The 17,766-nt window shown below is 34.5% G+C and overlaps 1 protein-coding gene across 15 annotated transcripts in view; it reads left to right on the top strand.

Annotated features, from left to right (window-relative positions):
• Positions 1-17,766, top strand: part of CCDC171 (coiled-coil domain containing 171) — a 576,357-nt gene that overhangs the window by 505,712 nt on the left and 52,879 nt on the right. For all 15 annotated transcript variants that reach the window (XM_077148117.1, XM_077148129.1, XM_077148126.1 and 12 more), the window contains one exon: positions 9,321-9,473. In XM_077148117.1, the coding sequence (XP_077004232.1) occupies positions 9,321-9,473 (153 nt within the window). The remainder of the gene's footprint in view (positions 1-9,320; positions 9,474-17,766) is intronic.

The raw sequence follows: 17,766 nt of genomic DNA, 5'->3' as shown, positions 1-17,766 counted from the left end.
CTGTTATTCTGGATTTGTCTACTTGTTTCTGCGTGCTGTCAATTACCTTTTTTCTCTAGCCTCTGAATTTCCTGTACTGGAAATTAAATCCAAAGGCTTGATTAGAATCATGCTAAACATATTTTGTAACAGTCTTCATAGATCACATGATCACATCAGGAGGCACATCGTCACAGATTATTCCCTATCAATTGGTCAAGGTCACAGCCACCGCGTTAAGAGTTCTCTCTGTTCTAAAGAGATGTTTTTCTCTTTGTAATCATCAATTGTTCTGTGCCTTGCTGCTCTGGCTTAGGGTGAATATCCTTTTCCCAATAACCTTTCACTTATGATTTTAGTTTCCTTTGATGTCTTTTATTCTTGATGCCACTTGTTCTTTCTCCCAAAACAAAAATTGCAGAGGATTCTCTCTAATTGTAAATAGCCTTTCATCATTTAAATGAAACTCTGGTGAATAACACTAAGATGCCCTATCACTATCCAGGATATGAAAGAATCATAAAGTTTTAGAGTTAAAAAGACCTTAAAGCCCCAAATATCAACTTGGGCTGTGTAGTATGCAAAGAGTATAATTGGTACTTTAGAACAATATCCAAACCTTATGGAAGGGCACAAAAGCATTTGAGAGTCTAGAATGGGACTCTCTCTCTCTGCCTGCTCTGCAGAGAAATCCCTTAACTCCATTATTCCATTGAACTATGGCCTGCCTTCTAGCTGCCCGCTCTCTTATCAGTAATCCTATTCCTTTGATTTAAGGCATCTATCTCATAAATGTTGTATACTGAAGTCTTTGATGGATATTGCTAGTGCTACCAGACATACCCCCATGCTAGCTGAGTATAACAGTAGATTTCCCTAACTTCTAGGGAAAGGCCATTACAGCTCTGTGCGTACTTAGAGTATAGTGTTGTAGATGTGTTACTCAAGACTATCCTGCATCCAGTCACAGGTAGTGTAAATGAACAGTGTTCTGAGGGTCTCAAATGGTATACTATTACTTCTGTGAAATTTTAGACAATATTGAGAGGGAAAGCTTAACAGATGCTCTGTGTCCATTCTGGAATGGAGGATGAAATGGTGTGCGCTTCGGCTTTGGAACTGAATTGTCTGAATTTGAATGTCAGCTCCACTCTTAATTCACTAAGTTACCTTAGATCCTTAGCATTAATAAGCCTCACTTTCTTGTTCTATAAAATGGAGATAATGACTCTTACAGGGTTATTGACAGAATTAGAGAAATTATGCAAATATCATAATATGGTGCCTGGCACATAGAAACTGTTCTTAGAATTGGGGTCCAGGCAAGCCGTGGAGCATAGGAATAGAGAAGAAAGCAGAGCACGCTTGGTCAAGCAAAGATTTGGTCAAGCCCACGCCTTATTGACTCTGTATGTTCCAGCTCATTTGGTGATATCTGGTGGTAGAGTATGGGATCACTTCTCTCCTCTACCCACCTTGGGGCAGATATGGGTTTGACCTTGTGTAGAGAGTTGAACTGAGTGTATATATATCCCTCAGATTTTATTGGCTCCTTTGAAGGGTACAGGCTATGTTGGGACCCCGGAGAGTTGGCATTTGCTGTGACAGTCAGTAAGAAAATGCAGACAGGTTTCTGAAGCCTCTATGGGTTGAGTGCTGTGAGCAAAATTTCTGCTAAGTTGTTTTACACACTCAAGTCTCCAAAGGAGTCTTTTGAAGTTATGGGCAGAGGACTGGATAGTCTAGTTTTGGCCTTTTTGCCAGTGAAATAGGTACTGTTTTTAAAAAGTTTTAGTATTTTATCCTCTTCTTGTTTACAAGATACAAGAAAATACAAGATACAAATTTGTATCCCCCCCCTTTTCTAGTTAAATGTTAGCATACTATATAAACTTTTTTTGCCTTGTTTTTATTTTATTTTTTTAACTTTTAACCTGTTATTTTTTAAATAATTGTAGATTAATGGGAAATTGCAACAATACTCTTCTCCCAAGTCTCCCCCCAACTGTTATATCTTATACACTTACATGTATAGGTTTGTGTAACTACTAACACATCAAGATAATAGACCTATTACATCAACACAAAGATCTCCCTCATGCTAACCGGTTTATAGATGTACTATTTTGGCCTCTAGGCTTTATGATAATTTCCACTAATATCACTTTTTCCCAACATCAGATTCCCTAGGTCTCCATTTTTCCTGGAGGCCAATTTTGAAGTCAGTCCAAACTACATATTGCTATACATATAGAAATTATATGAAAAATGTACTAGTTCTCAAGTGACATTCATCTATTTGTATCAGAATTTTTTGTGTTACCAACCACATAAAGTTTTCTCTAAGATGCATAATATGTAGAATTTTATATATTTTTGGATTCTCTTATTTTTTTACTGTAGAAAATACTACATATTTTCTCTATTCTTGTCCAGAAACTATTTTGTTTTGCTTCCTAACAATCGCATAACCAAACAAGGACTCACTGAGATACATATTGTTCTGCATGGTGTAGTTAAAATCCCTAGGTGCCAAAAGTGGGATAAATTCTGAAATCTTGGGCATGCAGTACACAATATCACACTATTCTATCATTTCCTAATGTAAAAAGGATGTGATAATTTAATTTGGGAGTGGAGTATGTGTGAAGGGTCAGACTTTAGAAGACTGATGCAGAGGTCATTAGATGCTTGTTCCCTATTCCTCCTGCCCCCTCAGCTGATTTAGACTGTCATTCAGTTTCTTCTGACAACTTGGCGACTTTCTATTATATTAAAGAGTTGGATTTTTCACTGAAACTCTTTTTTATATAGTTTGAATCACTTTTTAAAATACTTTATTTTTTTAGAACAGTTTAAATTTACAGAAAAATTTTATAGAAAGTACAGAGTTCCCATATACCCTCTCTCCTTTCTCTTGCACACAGGTTCTCCTATTATTAATATCTTGCATTACTGTGGTACTTGTTTTACAGGTGATGAACCAATATTGATGTATCATTATTAACTAAAGCCCATAGTTTACTTAGGGTTTACTCTGTGTTTTATAGTCCTTTGGGTTTTGACGAATGCATAATGTCATATATCCATCATTACCTTATCATACAGGATTAGTTTCACTGCCCTAAAAGTGTCCTGTGCGCCACTTAATCTCTACCTCCCCACTCTCCCATCCCCCCACCCAATTCCCAAAACCCTGGCAACCACCAACTTTTTTCCATCTCTGTAGATTTGACTTTTCCAGAATGCCATATTGTACGTAGCCTTTTCAGACTGCTCTCTTTCACTTAACAATATGCATTTACTGTTCTTCCATGTCTTTTTGTATGTTGATAGTTCACTTTCTTTCATTTTTGAATAACACCCAATTGTATAGATTACTACAATTTATCAATTCATTTATTAAAGGACATCTTGGATATTTCCAAGGTTTTGTGTTATGAAGTTTTTATAAACTGTCACATGTAGGTTTTTGCGTGGACATAAGTTTTCAGCCCATTTGTGTAAATACCTAGGAGACCATTGCTGGATTGTATGATAAACCTATATTTAGCATGTTAAAAAGAGCCAGCCTGTGTTCCAAAGTGGCTGTACCATTTTTGTATTCCCAACAGCTACAATATAGCTTTTACAGTCATCTTCAAGAAAAAAATGTCTACTAGATTACATTTCAGTAGTTTCAGATATTTCCTTCTAGCTATTCTAATACACTAAAAACAAAAAAAGGGATATCTATAGAATGCATGAGTAATTTCTAGAATGACTTCTCAACTCTATTTGAAATCTCTGAATTCAACACTGAAACTTTATTTTGTTTCATTTCTCTTCCCTCCCTTAAGAAGGCTTTCTCAATTCCATGATGCCAGGTTCAGGTTCATCCCCAGGAGTCATGTCCCACATTGCCAGGAAAGTTTACCCTGGGAAGTTTCTGTTGGCATAACTTCAAGCTCATTGATTCTTTCCCCAGCTGTATCCAGTCTAACATGAACCTACCAAAGACATTCTTAATTTCTGCAACAGTAATTTTTATTTCTAGCATTTCCTTTTGATTTCTTTCTTAGGGTTGACATATCTCTGCTTTTATTACCCATCTGTTTTTGCGTGTTGTCTGTTTTTCAACTAGCTCTTAGCATATTAATCATAGTTGTTTTAAATTCCTGGTCTGATAATTTCAAACTCTGCCATATCTGATTTGGGTTATATATTTGCCTTTTAGAATAACTTGCAATTTTTTGTTAAAGGTGGAAATGATTTATCGGGTAAAAGGAACTGAGGAACATAGGCCTTTAGTGTGAAGTTTTGAGTTTATCTGGCTCAGAGCTGGTCTGCGTTTGCTGTTGCTGTTGCTGTAGGTGTTCAAGACTAAAATTTCCTCCAGGGTTATTTTAGTCTTACCTGTTGTCTTTGATTTTCCCTGAAGACTCAAGATTCTTAAATAAGATCTTAGCCTTGGAACTCTTTTCAGCTATAATTCCACTGTTACACAGGAACCCTATTGATGTAGTGGTAATACCTGGGGGGAAGGTAATCATTCTAATCTTATGATTAGGACTTGGTCTTTTTGTGAGCTTGTGCCCCTGAGATGTGACCTTCACAAGTGTTTCTCAGATTATTTTAGGTAATATAGGGAGGCCAGAAGGTACTAGAGTTGGGTATTCCCTTCTCCCACATTGGCTAAGCTCTGGTAAAATAATTTCTTTTGAGAGAGCAGTCCTTTGTCAAGGATAACAGAATGCTCTGGGCATATTTCAAAGTAGTCACTTTTTCCTTTCCCTCTGCCTCTGCTGGAAACCTGAGAGGATTTTTCTCTGAGCTCTACAGTGAGAACCTGGTGGGGGTCCTGGAAGTAGAAGTGGCAGAAGTGGGAACTCCCTAAAAGCTGGACCTCTAGGTTTTTTAATCTCTCAGGCTACCCACCTCAGTCTTCAGCAAGAAGTCAGTTACCCTTTAAGTATTCCTATCTGATGCTGGTTCCAGCTGCAGTTTCTGCTCCTGGTAAATTGAAATTCTATGTATTTTCTTGTGTCTCCACTTTTCAGGGCAGTGGTTTGTCCTGAGACTTATATTCCTGATGAGTTTAAGAAGAGTTGTTGATTTTCAGTTTTTCATTGTTGTCGGGAGTGACAGCTTCCAAGCTCTTAATGTGTCAGATCAGCAACTGGAGGTGGCCTGAATCTCTTTTTTTATATGGAAAGTTAACATTCTTTATTCTTCAAAAGATCTCTGGTTCCTTTGATTAACTTTGCCATTTCACAGATACTACCCCATACCTTCCAGTTCTTGAAAAGACTTTCATTTTAGAAGTATATAGTATATATTTTTATATATTGGTACCATGAAACATACTTTCTGAATTGTTTGCTGTATCTTACTGCTCTGAAAAAAATATCATTTTCAATTTTTTGCAAAATTGCTTTTGTCTATCAAATGAAAGATGGTTTAAAAGATTTTAAATGTTAAAGATTCTAGCTTCTAATCAAAACACAGATTATTATAATATCCTTTTCATTGTTACAGAGAAGTAATATGTGGTTTTATTAAGGCATACTGGATATTATCATTTAGGTATTAAAAGTAGACCAAGAAAGGAGACAAAATAATTATGACTTTTATTCCATACCACTGTATAATAATTCTGTTGGTTACTTCTCAAAAAGGTATTTTAATTTTTTAAAAAAGAAGTTTGAAGGAACATTATTTAAATATTAAAGAATTCTTTTTAAAATATCGAGAAATGTGTTTCTCCAAATCTAGGAAATAGAGTAATCTTTTTTATTAGAAAAGTTGTAGGTTTACAGAAAAATTATGCAGAAAATGCAGAGTACCCATAAACCTCAGTATTATTAACCCCATTATTGCCTTCGTGTGGTACATTTGTTACAATTTATGAAACAATGTTATTATAATACGCTATTAACTGTTGTCTATGGTTTACATTAGAGTTCCCTGTTTGTGTTATACACAAATTTTTAAAAAGTTTTTATTCTGATAACATATTTACAAAATAAAATTTCCCCCTTTGTACCACATTCAGTGTGTAATTTGGTGCTGTTAATTATGTTCACAATGTTGTGCTGCAGTCACCACCATAATATCACCAAAACTTTTCCATAAACCCCAAATAGAAACTCTGTACAATTAAATGTTGAACTCTTACTATTAATATTAGAGGCCAATTCTATTGCGACTTATAGTGAAATAATAATCTAGGAGCCTATTACTGTTACAAGGGTACTTACATTTTATTTTTCTCTCAGTATGCATTTATGCATGTTCTTCTAGATCCCACCAGAACATTATATGTTTATGTGTGTGATATGCCACCTATCACAGAAATGATTTTTCTGTGAAATGGCAGATTGGTACATTAAGATATTAGTGGAGAATATTTGAAAGAATAATAGTAATGTTACAATGAAAGTCAGCAGTTTACCATTTTTTACAGGGCTTTCTTAAATCAGATGCAATATAGTTAAATGTTCAGGGGAATGGCTTTGCATTTGATATACTTGGGTTCTTGAATCCTGACCACCATGTAACTATTGTGATCCTGAGCAAGCTATTTATTTCTCCATGCTCCTGTTTTTTTACTCTGGAAAACTAGGTTTAAAATAGTATCTACTCCATATGGTTATTGTAAAGATAAAAAACCTTGTAAAATTGCTTATATGGTTCCTGGACTGTAATAAATACTAAATAAAGGTTTGCTATATTAATAATCTGAGTCTCACAACAGTTTTAGAAGTAGGCAAGAATATGACTCTTCTCCGGTTTTACAGTTGAGGGGATGGAGGCTCAGAGAGATTAAGTGGCATTATCCAATAACACGAAGCTAAGTAAATGATAAAGTGAAGACCAGAAAAAACAGGACTTGCGATACCTGGTCCACTATCTCAGTGGGGAAGATAAATAGATTTATAAGAGTAGAGAGAGACTTGGCATAAAAAGAAACAAAAATGATTTAGTAATTTTTAATTTTTATATACTTTTGAAACCCAGGGTTATACTTTATGAATTAACTACAAAGTTGCCTTGAAATGGCTCAAAGTAAGGTAGGTTTGGGCATGTGAGATATCCTCAAACATGAGATCATACCATGCTTATTTAGTGTTGGGGAATAGAATTCACTTTTGTTTACTTTATCCTTTTATGCCTTCAGTATCTGCTATTTTTCCAACTTAAGCAAAGCATGGTAGGTGATTTATTCATTATCTATTGAGTGTTAGCATTATATTTTTCCAATTAGCTTCATGCTTTCCTATAAGGTATTATATCCCCATATATAGCTTCAATTTGTGGTTTTGGTTTTTTCTAATTTTTCATTCTGTCATTCAATCAGGCAGTAATTCATCCAGCCAGTCAGTCAGTCAAATAGCACTCATTTGGGCCACTATCATCCCTGAAGAATGAAAGATGTATAAGACACAGTACTGGCCTTAAGGAGCTCCTCAGTGTAGCAAAGAAGATAGGCTTATAAACTAATAAATTTCTGCTAGAGCAATAAATGCAATAGTGGAAGCAGGCATGAGGGACCCACTTCTACTACCCTCTACTCCAGGGCAGACGTTAGCTCTGCCTTTGGGCTCAAAAGAGGATTCTTGAGAGATGTAGTATCTGAGCTGGATTTTTTAAGACAATAAGCTTTTACTAGGCAAACAGGTATGCATTTTCCTACTCTGACTTACAAGTAACTAATCTATTTCCCAGATATTGTGTACAATATTTCTTACTCATTGTTCACCAAATTTTTACTTCACATGCACTCAAAAATTTTCAAATATCCAGTTCCCCAAAGCTTTCCAAAATTATACCCTTCAGAGTGAATGCAAGTTGGAAATTCTCGGATGGTTTACCATTGTACTCAATTGTACAGTTTTACAATTTAAAATTGTAAAATACCGTAACATTATTTTAGAAAGTGCCTTTGAAAAGGTTGATTACTGTTCTAGTTTGCTAGCTGCTGGAATATAATATACCAGGAATAGAATGGCTTTTTAAGAGGGGAATTTAATAAGTTGCTGGTTTATAGTTTTAAGGCCGAGAAAATGTCCCAATTAAAACAAGACTATAGAAATGTCCAATCAAATATCCAGGGAAAGACACCCTTGTTCAAGAAGGCCAATGAAGTTCAGAGTTTCTCTCTCGGCTGGATGGACATGTGGCGAACACAGCGTCATCTGCTAGCTTTCTCTTCTGGCTTCCTGTTTCATGAAGCTCCCTGGAGGCATTTTCCTTCTTCATCTCCAAAGGTCACTGGCTGGTGGACCCTCTGCTTCTCATGTCTACGTCATTCTGCTCTGCTCTCTCTGAATCTCGTGGCTTTCTCTCTTGTTGTTCTCTAGCTTTTTCCAAAGTGCTTCTTCTTTTTAAGGATTCCAGTAAAACCAATCAAGACCCACATAGACTGGGTGGAGACATGTCTCTATCTAATCAAGGTTAACAAGCACTCTTGATTGAGTCTCATCTCCAGGGAGATGATCTAATTACATTTTCAAACATGCAATACTGAATAGCAATTAGAAGACACAGCTGCCTTTTCAAAATGGGATTAGAATTAAAACATGGCTTTTCTAGGGTACATACATCCTTTCAAACCAGAACAATTTTATTTTGCTACAATTGAGGTTTTTTGAAAGACTGTTTTTTAAGCTATAATGGTATTCTTGGACTTACAATTCACTATGGGTTGCTTTAGAATAAAAAGTTTATAAAATATTATTAAGATGTAATAAAGAGATCCAAACAATCCCCCAAATATTATTCTACTTATTTACAGGGATCAAAAGTTAACATTTCCTAGTGTTATTTTCTTATGTAAAGTATAAGGTGAGAGCATTTCTATATTACATGTATGGATATAATTATGCTTTTCTTACAATATAAAAATCACATTACTTATTGTTAAAAATTGTTAAGAATTGTTTTAACTCCTTTTTTTCAAAACGCTTGTTTCTTTAGGTGAAGTGAAAAATTTACCAACAGGTCATTTTGAAATATTTTGTTTATATATCCCTCTGTTGTGTATCTCTTAAGAAAGAAATTTAGGTCAAATTATTACTAGAATTTAATTTTAGTAAAGAAATAAGTGTGCCATACTTAAAAACTGCAATCTAAATTTAAGCACAATAGATCAAAGTACATCTTATTTAAATAAATATTCTAGGAAAGAAGTTTCAATTACTTTCTCCCAACCTTTCTTAAAATAGTCACTGTTCTCAATATAAAATTTAAGGTTTAGCATTGTTTTAAAGAAAGATGAGAAGTTGTTTTCAAATTATGGTAGTTTTCCTTTAGGGATAGCTTTATTTGAATTATATGTGACATTATTTTTATTTCTTAAGGCTATGATTAAAAGTTTCATGGATGTCTACCAGCTTGCAAGTGCTAGAATTGCTACATTAGAGAAGGAAATGACATCTCATCGAAGTCACATTGCAACCTTGAAATCAGAACTTCACACAGCTTGTTTACGTGAAAATGAAAGTTTACTATCTGTAAGTCCTTGTCCTACAATGTTCTTCCCTCCTTTGAATTTTAGGTCTGGTTTACATTCATGCTTTTATTGCTCATAAGATCACTGGCTAGTATATATAATTTAGGGTAAATGATCAATCAAATGACATAAAATTATTAGCATGGAGGAAATTTTGAAGGAAGAAAAGCAATTAATTTTCCCATTGTATCATGTATAAAGATATGCATATTGTTATCAATGCTAAGACACTACATCAAGATTCCTTTGTGCTTGGCAGTACAGCTGACAGTTGGATTTGGTAGTATGCATAGTTAAAGCTTACAACTGTCTGAAGATTCAGTGTGTCCCATTAAGATAGAATATTATTAATTATGCGTATAACCAGAATAGTAATTAGAACATGTGATTATTCTCTGTAGAAAACTAGACTTATCCATAATACATGCCTAGCTAAAGATACATGTTGTGATTCATCTATATGATTAAAATTCAGTTTCAGCACTCATTTTTGTCTTAAAATTTTAGCTCATGATGAAATTTGGGCCCATTTAAGACAAAAAAAAATTCTCTACATTTGAGACATGCGTTTGGGGAATTTTTAAAATATGCATGTATTTGTGAAATAAAGGGATAAATAAACATTTAAACTTTTTAATCTCAAAAAAAGTCAATAGTGAGATTTAGAGAGTTATCAGTGATTAGAATGTCATTTCCTTTTTTGATTTGATTACGCTGGTTAAGCACAACTCATGAGGAAAAAGTATTCTCTTTGCCATTCAGTTTGTTGACCCATTTTAAATGATATTTTCTGCAGAAAAGAAGTTAACAGTAAAGCAAATTGACACATGGCTATGATTTGGTTCATTAGCTACTTCAGGTCCTAGTTCAAGTGTCAGAATCTCAGTGAAGTCTTTTCGACCATGGTATTTAAAGTCTATTTCGACCCCTACCCTCAACCCCACCCCACATACTCACAAACTCTTTTTCCTGCTGCATATTTTCTATCAATCTTCCATCTTCCTGGCTTTATTATATATTTTTTTACTGTAGCATTTATCATAAGTTGACATATATTTTATTTATTTGCTTATTATTGATCTCTTCTCTATTCCTAGTAGAATATAAGATCCATAAAGAGAGCAATTTTGAGTGTTTTGTTCACTATTTTATACCAGTGCCTAGAACAGTACCCGACGTATTATGTTCAACAAATATTATTAAATGAAAAATACTAGTAATGTATCCAATAAATGCAAAAGCCATCATTTATTTGGTATCTGAGATCAGTTGAGTTTAACTTTTTAAAAGACTTCCTTAATTTCTTAATGAGAGACTAGTAAATTTAACCTCTATGAGAGTTAAAAATGAGAAGGAATTTTTCTTTTAATTTGAGAAAGTATTTGGAATTTATTCTAGCCTTTTTCTGAAACATATTCACCTTTCTTTCTGCTAGCTCACTGATCCCATTAATTGATATTGCATTATATTGTTTAGGTTGCATCAGCTTTGTTGGATTGTACTTTTGTATATTACTGCTATTCATATAAAATAATTATATTTCAAGAAAGGCCAGGCTTAATTAAATGACATTTTCTCACCATGGGTTCAAAATGTTTTTACCAATTATTCAGCTAATGTCTTAATGAAGTTGTGTTTGAAACTCTACTTGTCAGCCTTTTTTCTCTTCTGAACACATCTGCAGTATATGCTCACCATTTCATTTGTAAGAGATAGTTCACCATGGCTGTGCTTCTCAAGTGGGGATGTGTGTGATGTGAAAAATCCCTACAGGTGATTCTGATGTATCCTCCTAGGGCTCTCCTAGGAGAATGATGTCCAGTCCCATATCTCTATGGCATGTGTGCTCTCTTTTTACTTCCCTTAGTTGAAAATAACTATTTTTAAGTCAGTTATGTTTGTACAATAGTTGTTTTTTTCAAGATATTTGTATATGCACTTCTAATTTGAATGTCTTAAGAGCACTGTAGGGAGGTAGGAGATTCAGGCCTAAGTCTGAATTTTGTAGGTGAAAGGCAATATAGTTTGTTGGATAAGCATGTGTAATGAGTCAAGGGAGAAGGGAGTTAGGAATGGGTATTGGGTTATTCATTTAATAGTGTGTGACACTATTTGGTTTGCTAAAGCTGACAAAATGCAATATACCAGAAATGGACTGACTTTTAATAATGGGGAATTATTAGCTTATAAATTTGCAGTCCTAAGGATTTAAGATTATAAATTTGATGTCCAAATTAAGGCATCAAAAAAAATAATACCTTCTCCAAAGACCTGATGAGCTTTGGCTCCTCTGTCACATAGCAAGGCACATGGGAACATCTGCTGGTCCTTCTCTCCCAGGTTTTAGTGCTTCCAGCTTCTGACTTCAGTGACTTCTCTCAGCCTTTGTGGATATGTCCTTGTCTCTCAGCTTCTCTGGGGCTTTTTCTGTGGAGGTCTTTTAATTGTATCTCTTAGCTTCTGCATGTGTTTTATCCTTTTATAAAGGACTGCAATAAGAGGATTAAGACCCACCGTGAACAAGGTGGGTCGCATCTCAGTTGAAGTAATCTAATCTAAAGGTCCCACCCACATAGGTATATGCCCACAGGAATGGATTAAAAGAACATGATCATTTCTGGGGTACCTACAACTTTCAACTGCCAAAGCCATGTAAGTCAGATAGATTTGGACCCACATTCTTCTTTTCTAAATTGATGATTATATGACTTGGATTTTAATCTGTAAAAGGGGAATACTACATACTTAATAAGGATGTTGGGAGGTCTGGTGATAAGTGTTAAAGTACTTGGGACTTTGCCTCACACTTAAGTGAGTAGTCATAAAAAGTTAGCTATTATTCATATCACCATTAACTTGATAGAAAGTAGTTGGATTGCACCACAGGAAAAGATTTACTGACCTCACATCTTCAGCTGCAAACCTGTCATTTTGTTCTGTTTCTTACTTTAGACTTGAAATGCAACTCCTCCTCTATAATCACCATCAGTAAGTTCTGATCACTGAGCTCTCTGACCTCTCAACAAGCTGTCTTCGCCTCCTTTCAGTGACAGATTCTTAAAAAAATAGTCTTTACTTGCTGCTTGTATACACTTACCTCCTGGTTTACTCCTGAGCTTATAGCAATCTGATTTCTGAGTCTATCATTATGCTGAAACTATATTCTAAAAGGTCACCAATAACTTTTTGTTTGCTCCATCTATTAGTTTCTTCTCATCCCTTTCAACCTTTTTGAATATATAAGGCTTTTAACTGTTCTTTTCTTCTTAAAACACTCATCTCCTTTGTTTTACATTTCTCACATCTTCTTTGCTGGCTCTCTGGCCTTTACTTGTGCTCTGCCTTTTTTGTATTATTATTTGTTCATTTTTTTCTTTATCAATTTATCCAGTATTTATTGAGCATGGTGGTCCAGATCAAGAGGAAGGTGGGTAGAAACATCTATAAAGACTCTTGTGATGAAAGAAGGAACTGAAAAGGACCAGTGCAACTGAAACAAAGAAAGCAAAGGCAAGAGTGGTCTGAGATAAGAATGTTCTTATCTTAGCAACTCTCAAGAGTTGTTGTGAGAGGATTTAACAAATGCATGTCTAGCACAGTATCTGGCATATTAGTAGGTACTCACTAAATGTTAATTCACTTGCTTACACATAAAAAGAATTCCTCATAGTTACATATAGTTCCTTGAGGTGAGTTATAGATATAGCTTTAAGAAATATTTATAACTATGAGGAAATCCTTTTTTGTGTAGTCAAAAGAACTAAAGCAACCCTTGAATCAGTGCTTTTAGCACATGGTAAGGATAGTATTGTTTGTTGTTGTTGTTATCACCTATTTAATGAACTAAGGAGACCCAATATATGCATAATACTACCTCGCTATGATCTTATCCAGCCACTTAACTGGATAAGAATAAATAATACATATTAGTTATTAATAAAAACTTTATCATGATATTGTAATGCATAAAAAGATATTGATCATATTGGAGGCATGAATAAAGTATCCTTAAAATTTTTTTCCACTTTAGATGACATTTTCATTTCTTGTCCAGCAATATATAATAACCAATGCCAGGCTTCATCTAAGATTTCTCACCAATTGTACACTTGCCAGTACTTTAACATTTTTGGTATCATGTTTGTTGACCCATTAACTTAGGACTGCTATAGAGCTCTTATCTTGAGTTATAGAAATCAGAAAAGGCTTTGAGTAAAGAGCTTTTGAGGCCCATACAGCCCAGTAGAGAACAGTACAGCAGTCATAACCGATTACTTGTGGATGTTTGGAGCCTGGAAAATCCTCAGCTGTGGAGCAAAGCATGATATTTCAATGATATTCAATAGAATTCCAAACCCAAAATACTTCACTGTGAATTAGATCCTGCAAGCTATAATATCAATTTGCCTCATTTTCACTGTATGTTTAAGTAGTATGTTTTTAATTCTATAGTATTTAACTTATGGCAAAGTAATAGATTGCAAAGCAGTGGAGCATTCTAGTCTGTATCTTTGCAGGAGAAATATGTTGGCATCAGATAATTTCAATTTTGATAGCTGCCTAGTAATATTATAACTTAAAAGTTTAAATATTTCAGTTCAGTTACTATGAAATTAAATATATAAGAATGCCCTTTAAGTTCTCAAATAATATTGTTCTCTCTCTTTTTTATTAGAGAAGTTGTTTACAGAACAATCATGCATAAAATAAGAGTTACCATATACCACCCTATTATTGATGCCTAACATTAGTGTGGTACATTTGATACAATTGATGAAGGAACATTTTTATAATTATACTATTAACTGTACAGTTAATGATTTTTTAGGGTTCCCTGTTTGTGAGATAGAGCCCTATGCATTTTTTTAAAATTTTTTCTATTAACATAGATACAACCTAAAATTTACCCTTTTAATCACATTCAAATATATATTTTATTGCTGTTAATTATGTTCACACTGTTGTGCTGCCATCACCACCATCCGTGACCAATTTTTTTCTGTCACCCCAAATAGAACTCTGAACAATTTAAGCATTAACTCCCCATTTTCTACCCCCACCCTGGCCCCTGGTAACCTATGTTCTAGTTTCTGACTCTATGAATTTGTGTATTCTAATTATTCATACTAGTGAGATAGTACAAATTTTGCCATTTGGTGTCTGGCTTATTTTACTGAATATGGTATCTTCAAGGTTCATCCATGTTGTTGCATGAATCAGAATTCATTTCTTTTTACACTTTAATAATATTCTATCGCCTGTATATACCATATTTTGTTTTTCCATTTATCAGTTGATGGACACATGGTTTGCTTCTATCTTTTGTGAGCTTAGATCACTGATTTGAAATCTTCCATCTTTTTTAATGTGAGCATTCAGAGATATAGATTTCCCTCTCAGAAATGACTTTGCTGCAAACCCATAGTTTTGGTATGTTGAATTTGCATTTTTATTTGCCTCAAGATATTTCCTAATTTCCCTTATGATTTCTTCTTTGACCTCTTGGTTGTTTAAGACTATGTTGTTTAATTTGCACATCTTTGTGGCTTTTCCATTTCTCCTGCTGTTATTAGTTTCTAGATTTATTCCATTGTGGTCAGAGAATATTTATATATATATATATTTTTGTTTGTTTGTTTGTTTGACATGGACAGACTCCAGGACTCAAACCCAGGTGTCCTGCATGGCAGGCAAAAATTCTGCCACTGAGCCACCATTGTACCGCCCAGAAGATATATTTTATGATTTCAAATTTTTTAATTAATTGAGACTTGTTTTGTGAACCAAAATATGGTCTATCCTGGAGAATGATCAGTGTGTACTAAAGGAAACTATGTATTCTGCTGTTGTTGAGTAACATATTCTGTATAGGTCTGTTAGGTGAAGTTGGTTTAGAGTATCTTTCATGTCTTATATTTCATTATAGATCTTCTGAGTATATGTTCTATCCATTATTGAAAGTGGTGTATTAAAATTCCTACTGTAACTATAGAGCCATCTATTCCTCTCTTCAAATTTGTCAGTATATGTTTCACATATTTTGAGACTCTGCTGTTAGGTGCATGTATATTTAAAATTGTATGTCTTCTTGCTGAATTGACTATTATTAGTATTTAATAATCTTCTTTGTCCCTCATAACAGTGTTTGAATTAAAGTCTGTTTTATCTGATATTAGCATAGCTGCCCCAGCTGTCTTTTTGTTACTACCTGCATGGTATATTTTTTCCATCCTTTCGCTTTATATCTAATCATGTCCTTGAATTTAATGTGAGTCTCTTGTAAAAACAGCACATTAGCCATGACTTTTAATTTTTTGACAGAGACTGACCAGTGCAGTAAATGGTATAAAGTATACATTATGGAGTCCAGCTCCCTGAGTTTTAAGGAGAACCCCAATAGATTAAAACTGAAGGCTTCTGACTCCCTTTCTGGTTTTTTGTTTGTTTGTTTGTTTGTTTTTTGAGATTGCTGTGGCAAATAAAAAAAATCTCTGTCATCATGGTGTTTCAAGTATGGTAGAGAATATGATCAATCATACAAATAATTAAGAGAGTTCTGTTACAGGTGAGGCACAGAGTGCTATGATTGCACATGACAGGAAGACCAACTTGGGCTTGGGGTTAGGAAAGGCCTACTTGAGGAATTGAATTTTAGTGGAATACATGAAGATTAAGTATGAATTGACAAGGGGAAGCATGACATGGAGAAGGAATTGAAAAATGTCCAGTATGATGGGTTCAGAGTGATTTAGAGGGAGAATTGTAAGAGATATCCCTGGAGGAATAGGGGGCATGATCAGTGTGGCCTGTAAGCTGTGTTTCTCAGCCTTCTGAGAAACTCTCTGAGATTTCTGTGACAACAGCACTGAAATTCATGTACTACTTCTACACCCTTTGCTCTCTATATTTACTTTTTCCAGCCCCAACTTCATTTTTTTCTACTTATTCTTAAAATTCACCTGCATTTTATGTCATAAAAACATTTATTTTACCCTTTATCTGTATACTGCATAATTAGCAGCTCATTAAATTCTCCCACATTTTAATCATGGGCATCTGATCTGGCCTTTGGATAATAACAGAGCTGAATAAAGGAGACATAAAATATCAAACAGCCCAGTCAACATGTAAAATTTTTCCTTAATCTTTAGTATACATTTCTAAATTTTTAAAGTTGCATCATATTCCAGAAACTCAAGCTCTTATTATATTGGCAAGCAGGGGCCAGGAGGTAGTAATGCATTAAGGTAAATGTTAAGAGGAGAAACTTTCAAGATGGATAATATCTGGATAATGACTTTTGGGGAATAATATTATAAATTTTATATTGATGGGTTTTATGATGGTTAAGTTCATGTGTCAACTTGGTGTAGTTATGGTGTTCAGTTGTTTGGTCAAGCAAGCACTGACCTCATTGTTATTGTGAGGATATATCATGGACTTAAATCATCAGTCAGTTGATTGCATCTGTGACTGATTACATCTGCTGAGGAGATTGCCTTCAACAATGAGAAAAGTCTCATCCAATCAGTTGGAGGCTTTAAAAGGAAAAGTGATGATTTAAATAGTCAGAAGAGAGGACTTCCATTTCTACTTTAGCCAACGAGCTTCTCCTGGGGAAATAATTGAAAACCTTCACCAAGTTCCCAGGTTATGGCCTGCCTACATAATTTGGACTTGACCATCCCCATAGTCTCATGAAATGATTCTTATAAAGATCTCATATTATTTATAACTATCTCCTTTCAGTTCTGCTCCTAGAGAATCCTGACTAATACAGCTTTGGTGCTGGGAGTGGTTCTTGAGAACCAAATCTTAAGGATGAGGTTTCTGAATTGGTTCTGAAGTTTTTAGAATTGATTCTCTAATCTGTTTAGATTCAAAGGCACTAATGACTCTGTTTCCTAGAATCAGGATGGCACTGAAAGTTCATGGTATGAGTTGGCAATAGAGATACACAAAATATCACCACTGGATATGCCTACTTAAATGCTTATAAAAGGCAAGGCTTTGGTGAGAGTGTTTTTGACACCTTAGCAGAGTTTTGTGGAGTTAAAAGGTATAATGATGTTGGTTGGTTGTTCCTAAGTATGTTGGATGCAGTTATAAAGGAAAGAGATGAACTCAAGCCTTCAAATTCACAACTTAAGCACTGCATGAAACAGCAAAGTTTCTTTGTGTGCCCAGAAAGAAAATCTTATCTCATGTAGCCACAGATTTGAGATTTCTGAAGACCAAACCCACAGTCTCATTGTACGAATTAGAGCATAAAGTAAATTGCCAAAAAAAATTTT

The sequence above is a fragment of the Tamandua tetradactyla genome, chromosome 2 (assembly GCF_023851605.1).
Source record: "Tamandua tetradactyla isolate mTamTet1 chromosome 2, mTamTet1.pri, whole genome shotgun sequence".
In the NCBI taxonomy this organism is placed as follows: domain Eukaryota; kingdom Metazoa; phylum Chordata; class Mammalia; order Pilosa; family Myrmecophagidae; genus Tamandua; species Tamandua tetradactyla.
The sequence above is the reverse complement of the archived record's forward strand: the minus strand, read 5'-3'. Positions and strand labels throughout refer to the sequence as shown.